This window comes from Paramisgurnus dabryanus, chromosome 6, assembly GCF_030506205.2.
Source record: "Paramisgurnus dabryanus chromosome 6, PD_genome_1.1, whole genome shotgun sequence".
In the NCBI taxonomy this organism is placed as follows: Eukaryota; Metazoa; Chordata; class Actinopteri; order Cypriniformes; family Cobitidae; genus Paramisgurnus; species Paramisgurnus dabryanus.
In genome coordinates, this window is record NC_133342.1 from 37416124 (window position 1) to 37430644 (window position 14521).

General features: G+C 36.3%; 1 protein-coding gene across 1 annotated transcript; it reads left to right on the plus strand.

Moving 5' to 3' along the window:
* Positions 1-4183: 4183 nt before the first annotated feature.
* On the plus strand, positions 4184-10266 carry LOC135767076 (uncharacterized). The gene is made up of 10 exons (XM_065276678.1): positions 4184-4320; positions 5105-5413; positions 7245-7538; positions 7830-7890; positions 7997-8077; positions 8275-8366; positions 9219-9271; positions 9472-9555; positions 9678-9731; positions 9824-10266. The coding sequence occupies exons 1-9, from the start codon at positions 4200-4202 to the stop codon at positions 9729-9731; spliced, it is 1149 nt and encodes a 382-aa protein (XP_065132750.1). The 5' UTR covers positions 4184-4199; the 3' UTR covers positions 9824-10266.
* The last annotated feature ends 4255 nt before the right edge of the window (positions 10267-14521 follow it).

A 14521-nucleotide genomic window follows, 5' to 3' on the forward strand; every position in this document is an offset into this window, starting at 1 on the left:
GAGATGTGATTAAAGCTTACGTGTACTTAATAGAACGTGTTGTTTTGTTTGTAAACAGCAAAAGCATGAACAAATGAGATTTTACTTAGATCAGAGATTCTCTCAAGCTGAAATGGATTTGTCAATATTTGCAATTTTACAGTGGTGAATTTAGGGACCGTCTTTAAGTTGCTCAGTAATATACACGTTTCTACTTTTAACAGCATTTAAATAGAAAGACTTAAAGTCAACAAACAGTCACAAAACCACCGTGTTTATGTGGTTGTCAGCTATAATGCACACTTTTTAGATTTTTGATATTTATTTAAATAAAATTTAAAGTTATCGTTATATATGAACTGCCCTTTAATCATGATGTTTTCTGCAATTGTGACGACCGTAGCATGGGGCTTCTTATGCTTGCATTGTGATCTGTAAACACTCGCTTCCAAATTAGTCATGTTTCTTACCCTATTTAAATGAAAATCTTTTAAGTACCCCTCATATGTAACACCCAACTTTAGAAAAGTTGTTTCAATAAAACGCACAAATTATGCCTTACTTGATCAGTTTGTGATTGCCATCAATATGCCACAGTGCCAATGGTGCTGCTACACAGTAAGTTCTTCTCTGGATGACGTTCAGCTGAACTCCAAGTAGAACTGTTCCTAAAGGATCCACGATTTTCAGCATTTCTAACAGCCATTATCGTTGTAATTTAGTGGTAAGAGAACCATTAAAAAAAAAAAAACATATATTATAGAATACACTCAAGAGACACAGAAGGTAAGCTAGTATGGGATGTAGACTTACATTAAAAGAGTTTGGAAAGCAATTACTTAAATGATCATTTGGGTGTGTGTCGTGCATTGGGGAAGGAAATTTATTACAGTTGTAATTATGCTTTGTCTTAGCTATAAGCGTCATTTACAGGCAAAGCATTGTTCATAAGCAAAGAAATCCTCTTACATAACACCACAAGCTCGCAAAAATCCACTAGCAACTCTGATGCCAGAGTTTGGGAACTGTAAAGTGGTGTCTTTTGAAGTCCTTATCTGAGATATTACTGTATACCTGTCAAACTGATACGCCAAGCTCACGGAGGCTTCTCTTTACAGTTGCTTTGCTGATACCAAATAATCTGGCCGAATGGTAAACTGCAACTCAAGAAGAAACTCCAGGTGGTCATAATTGGAGTTGGGCGTCCCCACTCACTGGTACAAAGAGTTGAAGCTTCAAATCGTGTAGCTGTTTGGTTCATGCTAGCTTGCAGAAGACCCATGCTCTAGATATTTTTCCAACTGTCTGGTAGATAAACTCAAGAGGCAGATCAACAAACTGTAACAAAAACATGTTTATGCTGTCTGCCTGCCTGAAAACAAATTCTGTTTGTTCAGATTGATGGACACGTGGAATTGCATTTACATACAGAAAACGTAGCACGCAAAATCAATTGCCGTTCGACCCCGCCCCCGCCCTGTGAATCACTGCGTTAACTTTAGTCGTTACAAAAGCATTCATTTTTATTACAATTTTTGTACATTTTGCATGCGTGTCATGTATTATCATAACGAATATTCTGGATAGTAGTCACTAAAGAAAAAAACGAAACTAAACATTACAAAAGTTGTTCCCTTTCTTGCAGTTAAAAACCGAAGAACGACGATGTATGTTGGTAATCAAGTAATTTGATAGAATTTGACAGGTTAACCCTTTTTAACGAATGCATATATAAAAAACATAGTTTATAAAGATAAACGGAAACAATATTCATTGTGAGGAATGGAAGAATTGTGAGTTACAAAGTCAGATGCTTTTGGCATCCGTGTGAGCAAAACAATTAAATAAATAACATGTGAATGACGCGTACAATATGACAGATTTGGGAAATCTGTATTGGATTATTATTTGGAAAATATTACACTGCTTTGTTTGGCTATAATAACAAGACCTTAAAATATGCTCTAGATGGATAGCTCCATTTTGTAGCCATGGTGGGCATATAGTATGCGCGTCCTTAGCACACAGCACTTAGCATGTTGTCTGAGAACATATAAGTAATTAAAGAAATCATTAAGTATTTTATTAAATATGCATAAATCCACATGTTTGCAAATTATTAAAATTAAAGCGTCTTGTTTACATTAAACATATAAATCATTTTGAATTGGTATGGAAGCCCTATGCAACTTGCATAATTTGCGTATAGGAAGGCCCGGCACTGGGCTGAACACTTAAACTTCTTTCACATGGTCATTAAGAAATCTTAGTTTTTCAACAAAAAAATCTCCCTGAAACATTATGTCCTGTTATTATGGAGAGTCTACTTTATTAACGGGCTTTGTTAAAGGGGACAGAGAATGAAAAACCATTTTTACCTCGTCTTTGTTGAATAATGGTAGTCTACCCACATTCACAAACATACAAAAAGTGCTAAACATGCTAAACATCTCAGTCTCATAGAAATTCCTCTTTTAAAAATGTCAGCCAGAAAACGGCCCAATCTGAAAAACTGATGCTTATGACATCACAGGCATCTCACTGCCCCTCCACTTTAAAATAATTGGCTACATTTTTTGAGTGGCAGCAAAGTCAGCCAATCAGTAATGAGATTGCAAGTTAAGCCAGTAGGGGGAGCCAAATAGGTGCAAAACCACTTGTTTAAAATCCCCCACCCTAATAGAGCTATCTGAGAGAGGTTTTTAGGAAGCTTCTAAGGCATTACAGACCCAAACAAAAACTTTTTTGTCTACATGTCACATCACAGAACAAGGATAAAGACCCCGTTAAATCATTCTATGTCACCTTTAATCTTAAATATTTTTGTTTGGTACCTTTTTAACCCACTTATTTCTACATCATTTCAACCAAGTGACACATGATATAATGTATCTTAAGTTGTTATAGATAGCCTTAAAACAGAGGATGATTCATCATCGCTGTGCACAGGACTGCTGATGTTTATTTCTGAAACCTTTCTGAGTCCCCACACTAACTATCTTGTGCTGTTCCTGAACAACTAGAAAAAAATGGTCCACCTTTATATAATTGTGTTACAGCATGTCACTGTTTAGGTATCCCTTTTCAATCCCAAACATCACATAATCTAAATGTGTTAATTTAGTTGTTTTAAAAATGAAGGACAAAGATAATGTTGGAGTAGGGGAGAACCGGGGTGAAAGTAACGCGGGAGGAAAGTATCAAAGTGATTTTCTCCAAGCCCTGATAACATTTGCATTCCAAACTACAGTATGTATGGAAGTATCTTTAGCACACAACCCTTGACAGAGCTGACAGATATTGCGTTATTTCGTCACCGTTTTGCACGTCTAGGTCCAGAAAACTTTTTTTCTTATAACGCATTGTGTTTCTCTGTTACAGTACTGATCAATCGATAGGTTATTTAGTGCTCTAACATGACATCTCCATTCCCTTCCTTCAGGGAACAAGGGTTACAGAGAATTTATTTGCATATTTATACCATAGGTGCCTCAATCAGCTCCTGAGGTCATGAATTGATATATTGTGTAAACAGGTTTGGTCAGTGGTAAAGAAGGACCCTAGCTCAGTTTTCATTGGGGCACTGTTCAGTTATTTTCCTGTGACGTGACTACTTAAGCGAGTTATGTTTTAATTTTGAAATGCTTGTTAAAGTGTATTATGAAAAACACTTTCATTATTCTCTTACATATCTGTGCATACATTTGGAGGAATATAAAAAATGACCAGCAGGCTGGTTGGTGATTGGAGGTTTGAAGTTTGCCCGCGGGCCGCCAGTTGACTAGCCCTGCTGTATGCATATTTTGACCACAAACTGCAAACTTCTGCATTCACTTACTGTTCTACTTCAGCTTTTACTTTTTGCTAAACAGTGTAAACCCGTGAAACAAACTGCACGCTACCAGCCACATACAGCAAAAAACATGATGCTGCAAAAAATTGCATGAGGTGAACTTATTCTCATAAAGAATTAAAATGATACTGCAAAAAACGCTATAAGGGAAAATATTTAAGATCTTCCTAGAAGGTTATACTTTGTCATGTGTAAGTCATTATGCATTATGTAAATGAGCCTGTTTGGAAACTGTTGTCACAAGCTACCAAAGATGAGATTCAGGAAGTTAGAGGTGCTATAAATGTTTAACACACTGTGTATAAACACTATAATGACAGGTGATCTCCTTTAGTTCGGTGTATTTTTCAGGTTTAACGTCAAACCAATGAAAATTCTCACTGATATGATGAAGAAACTGAAGATACTGAGAAATGAAACATCACAGCTGTTTGGTATGCAGACAGTCAGTTTGAAGTTCATTCTGGTCATTCTTTGGCTTATCACAGGTACAGTAGGTCTTTAATTCAGTTTACTCATATGTGTTGTTGAAATGTCCTGCGTTGTTACCTGATAAACTGTAAAAAAAGAATGGGTTTAAATTAAGCCAACTGTGTTTGGGTAAAAGATGGACAAACCCAACCATGCATAGGTTATTTTAACCCAACACAATGGGTTGACAGTCTAACCAAAGCATCATATGGGTAGTGTTTATTTTGTGTTATGTAACAACCCAGTGTGTATGTAATGTGTTTTAAGCTGTGTATGAAGATTTTGAAGAGACCATAACAGTATTTTCCACAAGTGTAATTTGCAATACTGAAGTGTCATATTTAAATAAATAGCATGTTTCGTAAAATATAAGCATAAATCAAGAAAGAACAACAACAACATATATATCAATTCAAGTCCTTTAACATAACATTATATACATCTAAGGACAGCATGAATGCTTTTAGTGTCAGCTTCATTCATATAACATTACATACAACAGCTTTTCATCGACTTAAAAATGTAATAATTAGGAGGGGCCTTTTTGATCATCTAAATTTAAAACAAAAATATATGGTCCATGCAATAAAGATGTTTTCTTACAAACAATAAATATTTTTCAATGTACTTCATATCGTATCTTTTGGGGGAAAATAAGAAAATGTTGAGATCTGATTTTGACACAACATGTAAATAACACATAGGTTTTATATACAGAAAATGAAATTTTCTAAATGTAAACTTATTGACACATTTTTTTTTAGGTAAAATTGTAAGAGTTGATTTGTTTATGATTTATAGGTGATGACTGTTGGACAGTAACTGTTCAGACTGGTGGATCTGTTATTATTCCATGTCATTATGAGAGTAAATACACCCAACACAAGAAATACTGCTGCTATCAATCATCAGGATGGTACAGTTCATGTTCTCCTATGGCATATGCAAATGAAACCAAAAGAGACTTGTCAGTAATTGATCATCCTGATCAGAGTTTATTTACTGTCACTATGAGAAACCTCCAGCAGAAAAATGGATATTACTGGTGTGCTGTGGAAATTGAAGGAGACTGGGATGTGACAGAGTGGTTTTATCTCAAAATTCAATCAGGTATGAGATTTCTTTTACACTTATACCATGGTCTGTTTAAATACTCGATTCTGATTGGCTGGAAGGTGTGCATTAAAACCGTTTAATGCACAGGTAGTTCCAGTCAGTTTGATTACAGTTAGAAATTAATCCGCTTCTATAAACATTGGTAACCATAGTAACACAGTTACACTTGCAGAGAGAGCGAGAGAGACAGAGCGAGCGAGCGAGCGAGAGAGAGACTAAGTGCGTCTCTCTTTAAAGTGCGCCGGTTTTATTTCACACTTTACATAAATAAATGACATGATTAGTTCAAATAAAGATTGCCTTGTCACTGTCAGTGTTGCCTGTCATTCATAAATTATTTTAATAAATCAATTAAAGAATCATTAAGTTAGCTATATGCTTAAGCAGAGGCGTTTCCAGCTTTGAAGGACATTTGGGGCTTAGCCCAGACCATATTAAATACAGGGATCTCTCAAAGAGTGTATAAAGTGTATAATAAGAATATTAACGTGATCTGTAGCATAAAAAAGTGTACTCACCTAATCGCGGCGGGTCGCAGGAGTAAAATGTCATAAGAACTTTAATCTTTCCTCTCAAGTAGATTTTTGCACGTGAGTTTTACTCAGACAGGACCTGAATGAGCTGATGTCACAGAACCGCCAAAATTAGATTATTAAACTGCTGCGCCGAAGGAATAACGATCAAGTGATAAATAAACCTACAATACTGTATACCTACTGTATAACCATCTTATTTATGTACCATACAGAACGTCTAAAACATAATATAAACAGAACATCTAAAACTAAATATACGTATTGCTGCTGGAGACTTGCCATTGGCTGTTGTAATTGAATAAATAATGAGGTCAGCGTAAGAATAGATTACAGGAGCTATTTTGGGGATGTTTTTATAAATATTACTTTGTTTCATGGTATTATGTTTTATATTATTACGTTTAATGTTATAATGCGTTATTATAATTATCTGATTTAAATATTAAAGATACTTTTTCAAGTTACCGTTGTTGAGATCAGTGATTCCTTTCCCGTAGCTAAATAAGATCTCGTCAGCTCCTCCCCTAACTGTTGCATATTCAACAGAGTGGCAGAAACGGAATAGCCCATAGGCTACCGACAGCAAAGAAACGTATTCTATAGGCTAGATATTTTTTAAGACCTAGCCCTATGTCTGTTTCTAACAGACTGTATGCAGTAAAGCCAAAGCACAATGAAATAAGACAACTTAATTTAAAAGGTTTACATAGGCTTTTGTCCGGTTTTATATTTGTCAGTCAACTTTTCAAAATACATTCGGAGCAACGAGGGGATAGATTTTAAAAAAGAGACGCACACAGCCACAGGTAACTCGCGCACGCATCTCTCTCTCTGTCTCTCTCTCTCTCCCTCGGGTCCTCTTTCAGTTCTCTGTCTCCCTCTTTTACTAATGAATTTAAATAAATGTGATAATTCATTAAAATAAAAGCAATACAATGGCACTACTTTATTTAAAGCGGACGGAGTGCGAGCCTTAACTTAAGAAAATGACCGTCATTTTTACCCGTCTGTTAAAAAATTACACTGTAAACATTATTTGCAGCATTAACTTGGCAAATAACCAAGGTATAAGCGGGATAATCCACGGCTAGCCATGCATTAAAGGGTTTTAATGCACTTCGCAGAGGCAACCACCCTCCGCTACGCGTCGGGTGGTTCTTCGCCTCTACGTCGTGCATTAAAACCCTTTAATGCATGGCTAGCCGTGGATTATCCCTTACTTAAACATTAGAATGCTTTTGATTCTGATAAATGTAAATGACAAATATCATCTGTCTGTGTGATGACAGCTCCTGATCTCTCTGTGATGTCCAGCAGTGTAACTGTAGATGAAGGTGGTAATATCAGTGTACAGTGTTTCTACACTTCTGCATACAAGAAAAAACACAAACAGTGGTGCAGATATAAAAACAAGAGTTGTTACACAGTGGGAAGATCTGACACATCCCAGTATTCAGTTAAGATCAGTGATGATGGGAGAGGATCTTTGACTGTGGTGATGTCTGGACTGATGAAGAGTGATTCTGGCTGGTATTACTGTTCTGTAGGAGATCTACAGGCTTTTGTTCAACTCACAGTCAATGGTAAAACTCAGTCAATAATCAACTTTATAAAGCCACATAAAGAAATTTTATTTTAGAATGTTTTATCTGTGTTTAGTTGCTAAAGTCTCTTTTGGAAATTCAACCCCTGATAAATTCACTAATACAGAACCTACAACAGGTAGTACAGTCTTATTAAAAAAATATTTAAACCGTGCTGGTTTTGATGATAATAGCTAATAAAACATTGTAATTCATTACTTATTACATGGCACTCTGAAATGCTTGATTCTGATTGGTCAGTCACAACCTTCAGAATTTTGTTATCCACAGAAAGCAATCAGCTGACACTAACAGCACAGTCTCATCTGAGTACTGCCAGTCATCTTGTCAGGTGCGGTTTAATCCTTACAAATAAATTAAATATAAAATGCATAATTAATAACACATCCATCAATCTATGTGTTTATCCGTATTTATTTCTGTTCTTTGTTACTTAGCAGACCTACAGCTCTCTCTAATTTAAGACCAACTCCTAATAACAACAATCAAACATCAAGCAGTGAAGGGCAACATTTTAAGTATTGAATAAAGATGCTCAATGCTTCAATTGATTAAAGTTTATTTTTGTTGAATTCATATATATTTTATAAAAATCCTTAGATTATTTTATTAATATTATTTGTGTTTATTTTTTAATATATATATTTTTTTGTTTCTACATTTTAAATTTATTTTTAATTTCCATTTTTTACTGCATTGTTATTTATTATGACAGACAGTATAGTCATCTGAAGATTTGGCTTCTACCCATTGTTCTGCTGCTGATTCTAATTACTGTGACATCTGTAATACTGAGAAACAAATACAGTAAGTATTACATTTATTCATTTGAAACTAAGTCATTTACAGTGCATTCAATGCACATTTAGGGGGTTTCACAATAGCACTGTTGGTGCGCACCTGGGTCCATTAATGTTAGAGTTCGCTTTGTTTGGATGATGTGAACACTGTTTTCTGAACACAGGTGTGCACCCGCAAACAGCACCCGAGTCTGCCTAAAAGGGTGGTCTGGGGTACGATTTGTGTTACAGTTTGTTGCTAATATGAAAACAATCGAACTAAATCACAGAAGTGAACCACTATTAATGACACGCACTGGCGTGTTTTTGCTCATTAACATTGTTGACAAGCACTTGCGGATATCTGGGAGCGAGAGAGATGCGCTGTAAATATATTTTCTGTTCAGGTTCTGCTTGCCTCCACAATCGTCAATGGACAGCCCGTTTTCTTTTGTAAAATTAAGTACTTTTGCAGCACACAGATACAAGTGGGTTTCTGTATTTATTCATTGATATCAAGATCAAAGGTTCAAATAAAGAACAATGAAGATATGAAGTTAAATCTGTCCATCTTTCATAGCCGCTGCCTAGCAACATCAGTAAAAGCTGCAGCTTAAGGACACAAGTGTACCGCGGTTCAGAACTAAATATTATGATGTGTACAGAGGCCAGAAGAGAATAGGTAGGGCGTAGCAATCCAACTCTGGTTTGGACCATCCAGCAATCAAACCTAATATCAAACCACCTTTAATGTCAATATTTGTGTTCTCTGTAGTTGATGTTTAATGATTTCTGTCAGATTGTCATTTGTATGTTTCAACCGTTTGTATTGATGTTTAAGTCTAAAAGAGCAATGAAATATGTTTCTTTTCTCTAGCAGGGAGAAAAAACAATCACATCTCAAATGAGAAAACAGACAAAGCCATTAATGAAGTGAGTTTTAATTTCAATTTACAATTGTTTATTAAGCAGATGTTTTTATCCAAAGTGACTTCAGTTCTGAGGAATGTAACACAAGAGATTCATCCTATATGGAGGCGATCACATCAGAAGCGATGTATTAGTTACACAAAAGGCTGGAACAGTGACAGTAAAGTATGTGAGAGACTAAACCGATGTGTGTTTATTGACAGGACAACTCGGTTAATTCATCCTCAGTGAATCCTAAATGTGATGTGATGTACAGTTATGTCATTAATCTTCCCAAGACTGAAGCAGTAAGTGAATTCATAACAACAAACACAATGAATCTCTGATCTCAGTACAGTGTTTTAGTTTATGTTACAGTAACATTTGTGTTATTGTCAGTATGACTTTATATGATGTTTTTTTTTTTCAGTGTGGACCAGCATATGTAGAGGAAAATGTGATCTACAGCTCTGTGCGTGAATAGGTGAGATGTTACTGTTGTGTTAATCACAATAAACACACAATGTTGTACACACTGTAAATACTGTAAAGGTAATTTTTAATTTGATCACACAGGTGTTTGGACTGGATTAAATACTGAGCAAAATATGAACCCAGTGATACAAACAACAAAACAAACTGCTGTTTTGATAAGATATGACATTATAAAGTTATTTTAGCATGTGACATACCCACCTCTTTATTTATAATTCAGTCTGAATATATTTGGTTTATTTATGTATGCATACATAGAAAGTATGTGCCTAAATGGGTCTTAATTAAATAAACTGTGTTTGTATTTCATTCACTTTTAGTTGATTTATATAAGCATCTTCAGACACAAGTACGTTGTTTTGTGTTTGTAAATAAGTTAGGTTGTATTGTGATTTTCTTTAGGTCTAAACATCAAAAGAAACTCTTTTCAATAAAAAATTGCTTTTGAATGTTTTATTATTTTCTGTGTAACATTTAGCATCATGTATTTTTCACATCAGTGATTTTTGTATTAGTCTTTTAAGGCAAAATGTGAAAAGCTGTTTTATTTGTAAATCATGACTGAGCAGTGACATTTTATTTTTTTGGTTTTTTTTTTTTTTAATATTGTTGGAATATTTGTATCTTGTGTTTTTACTGTATTTTATACTTGTACAGCACTTTGGGGCAGTGGTGTCTGCTTGTAAATGTGCTTTAGAAATAAACTTTGACCTTGACCTTATATTTATATTATCTTTTACTTGTCACAACTTCGGTCTGATCGACCGTTTCTTTCTCTGTATGTGTGTGTTTTTTTGATTTGACAGCTCTCCTTGTGGGTATCTGTCATTGCGTTCTCCCCTCCCTCTTGTTATTCATCATTGTTTGCAGCGCTTTTCCTTGTGTACCTGCTTCCTATCACCTCATTAGTTCAAAATTAAGCTCCCCTCAGTTTCTTGTTCTGTGCAGGACTGTTTGGAATCCTGATTTTGTTTTCTAGTCCTCGTCTCTTGTCTAGTCTTGTTGAGTTGTTACTGTTTTTAGTTTTGTTTTCTTGCTGTACGCCGTCAGTGTTTTCAGTCTCCAGTGCTTTTCGTGTGCTTTTTTTCTTTTGTTAAATCACTTCACCCTGCCATCTGCCCTAGTCTTCCAGTCTGATCTGCAGTGCCCACTTCCCGTCGTACTGTCTACTGTCAATCGGCCTTGCTCTCCCTATCGGTCTCCTGGCATCACAGTGGGCACAGCCAGCTGCGGACTTCTTCCCCACCAGCTCGCACGAGAAGGGCTTTTCCTGTCCAGTCACATCTCGCAAGTTTGAGGTTTTGTCCTCCCAGTTAGCTGGATTAAGCATTTATTCAGCGCGATGTCAGATTTTTACCACCGATGTCTGGTCAACATTGACGCAACCTTCTCACCAGTCGGGCTAGAGAATGTGGAACAGCAGTATGGGATGCTCAAGCACTAGCCTTGGTGCCAGCCAATCTTAGCCCTGCCCACAACATTTTGAGGACGGGAAGATCGGTCTGGGGTTTCTCCTTTGAGGAGCTACTATGCGAGACCCAAAGCTGGTCGACCAATCAAATTGTCAGGACGGGCTTTATACGATGATGGACAGATGATCAAAAGTAATGTAATCAACCACGTCACCAAAGAGCGCGTGTGTTAAATCTATTTACAACTAAATGGCTGCTGCTGTAGAATTCAGATGTGTGGATTCTGACATTGAGTCTGTTCTAAAAGATATTGACAAAATTTCAGCTTGTGTAAAGGACATAAAAGATTGGCTTAATTCAAATTTTCTTAAACTTAACATGGATAAAACTGAGATCATTTTCATTGGAACCCCGTCACTAACCACCAATATTTCTTCAAATTTCACCTGTGAAATTGCTGGTTCTCACATCAAAATATCCAATACTGTTAAAAACCTAGGTGTAATCATTGACTCAACGCTTTCTTTTCAGTCCCATATTAATTCACTGGCAAAATCTGCATTTTTTCACCTCCGTCGCATTGCCCAACTCCGCCCATTCATCAGTACTAAAGACGCTGAAACTGTCATCCATGCATTTGTATCATCACGTCTCGATTACTGTAATGCCCTTTTCATTGGTCTACCTGTCAGCTCCATCACCAGGTTACAATATATCCAAAACTCAGCTGCTAGACTTCTCACTCACACTAAGCGTTCTGCTCACATCACTCCAATTTTGAAAGATCTCCACTGGCTTCCGGTAGTCCATCGTATTAAATTCAAAATCCTACTGCTTACCTTTAAATCTCTGCATGGTTTGGCTCCCCCTTATCTCTGCAATATGCTCGTTCCCTACACCCCAGCTCGCTCACTACGTTCCTCTGACTCTAGTCTTCTTGTTATCCCTCGGTATCGCCTTTCTTCAATGGGGGGCAGGTCCTTCTTTACTATTGCACCCAAACTTTGGAATTCTCTTCCCCGCTCTCTCTGCAGTGTAAATAATATAACTGAATTTAAATCACTACTCAAAACACACCTGTTTTTTGAATGCTACTCTTGCTAATTTGATTACGCTGTATTTATCCCAATATCTCCCTGAATGTTATGTTATGCATCTTAATTTCTGTTTTGTATTGTTGGACTTGTCTTTGTCTTTTCTGTACTTATGTGTCCCTTATCACTGTCATTTTGTTAACATCGCATTTTTTGTTGTAAAGCGTCCTTGAGCTCTGGAAAGGCGCTATATAAATAAAACTTATTATTATTATTATTATTATATTGACAGAACATTGATTTTAAAAGAGGAACAGAGAAACGCGATCAAGGCATTTGTTGATTGGAAAGATCCCATCCTTCCTACGGGATTCGGCAAAAGTTGGTCGCACTTATGGAGGACCAAGTTAAAGAAGCAACTGAAATGGGTATCACGGCAATGCAACTCGGCGTGCACGACGAGATGGATATAATTAGCGGTCGTTGCCAGCCTCTTTTCGGAACCCCGGAATCGTGGCTGCTGAATAAGTGGAGGGACATGCTAGGCTCCGATATTTTTCAAGTAAACGTAATGGGTATCGTCATGGATGAAGTTCACCTAACGTACAAATGGTAAGAGATAGTCTTACTGTATGACTTAGTAAATACTTAATGTTGTGATATAAATGAAATGTTGTAAAAATAGTAGGTGTTGATGTACGTTCGCTAACTCAGACTTAGTATAATCACAATGTAAGTGTCATTGTAGCAAAATAACTAGCAGTTCGGTCAGGCTGCAAAAGACGTCATTTCAACATACATCACACACCGTTGCTCTGATTGGTAATAGGTCTATCCAATTGAGTGCAGAGGCATTTTTCGGTTGAGACACGCCTCATAATCATAGCCCAATGGAGTGGTATCAGACTCCTATTCTGACTAGAATTGAGCATGACAAGTTTCAGTTGCTTTATGGCTTTTAATGTTTTTAAAAAAGCTACATTTTTAAGTCACTGATATAAGTCCACAAAACCCATACTAAACATGTTTTTACAAGATTTTCTAAACAGGATTTAGTAGTCTAGAGATTTTTTTTAATTATGTGAAAATCATTCTGACTACTCATTCACATAGAGAAATATATTGATTTAGAAATTGTAAGAAACTTTTTGTTTAGAGGGGCCGTATGCGAGAAGGATTGATTGACAGCTGGGCAAACAAAAGACTTGCATAATGAGCCTTTAGGCAGGAATGTGAGAGGGAACTACAGTAAAGATGTAAGTACAAAATAAATGTATACATGTTTCTTTGTGGTGTATTAAGAAGTTAACAATATAATCGAAATAGAAATGAAGACCAGTGTGACATTTTCAGTTTATTTGGAAACAAATCCTATTCAAAAACTTAACTTGTATAAACTAAGAAACTGATACACAACATGTGGCTCATGTTACCATATAACTTTATGTCCAAAAAGTGTAAATATGTTTTTCCACTTCATAGTTTTGTACTGACGAGAGGGATGCAGACCTGTAAGAGAGTTATAAACAGCTGTTGGCATAAATTGTCCACAGAAATACCCTTACATACATAACTGATGGGTAAATATCACTGATAGCACTACATTCAGATAAACTATCATGAACATAAACTACATTCAGAACATCTCAGATAAACATCTGCAGTGATTAGTTTGATAAAAAGCTGTTTTCAGATGACTGTTTTCAGATGCCCACTGACTGATCATCTAGCTTCTGTTGTTTTAATGCTTTTCTGTAAGCGTGTATGAACTTTAAAACACATTGCATATGGCGTCCATGTGCGCGAGTACTCGCGTCTCCGCGTAAACAATGCGGCACTCATAAAAAACTGTGTTGCATGTAAAGCGCAATGTATGGAATTGCGTTGCATGTAAACAATATATGGAATCATATTACAGCACACACTTAAAAGATCCTGCAGTGCAGCCTCACTGAAAGTTGCCATGAAGGATTCGAAAGTGAATTACTGTGTTAAACACTGTACGGCATGTAACCGTTATCCACCATTACGTGAGTTCACGCGTCCTCGTTTGTAAACAATGCGAAAGTTTTTCAATCCGAAGCGTGCAGTCTGCTGAGGTTGCTTATGTAGGCTGAACTGCACAAGCCATAAGCATATTACCTTCTTACCAGCATTACTTTCTCAAATCAGGATATTCTTCTCTCAACATCGGTTTCCAACTTGGGTGTTATTATGGAATTCCAATTTGACCTTTGAGTAGTGTTGTTTTTGGCAGCCTGTTTTCATTTTAGTTTTAGTCTAGTCTTTGTGTCAAGCTGTCATTTTAGTTTTTATTAGTTTTAGTCACGTCA

Coding starts and splice junctions, on each gene's coding strand:
- LOC135767076 (XM_065276678.1), top strand. CDS start 4,200: ATGAAAATTCTCACTGATATGATGAAGAAACTGAAGATACTGAGAAAT. Junction 8,367..9,218: donor AATACTGAGAAACAAATACA/GTAAGTATTACA, acceptor TTTCTCTAGCAG/GGAGAAAAAACAATCACATC. Junction 9,556..9,677: donor ATCTTCCCAAGACTGAAGCA/GTAAGTGAATTC, acceptor TTTTTTTTTCAG/TGTGGACCAGCATATGTAGA.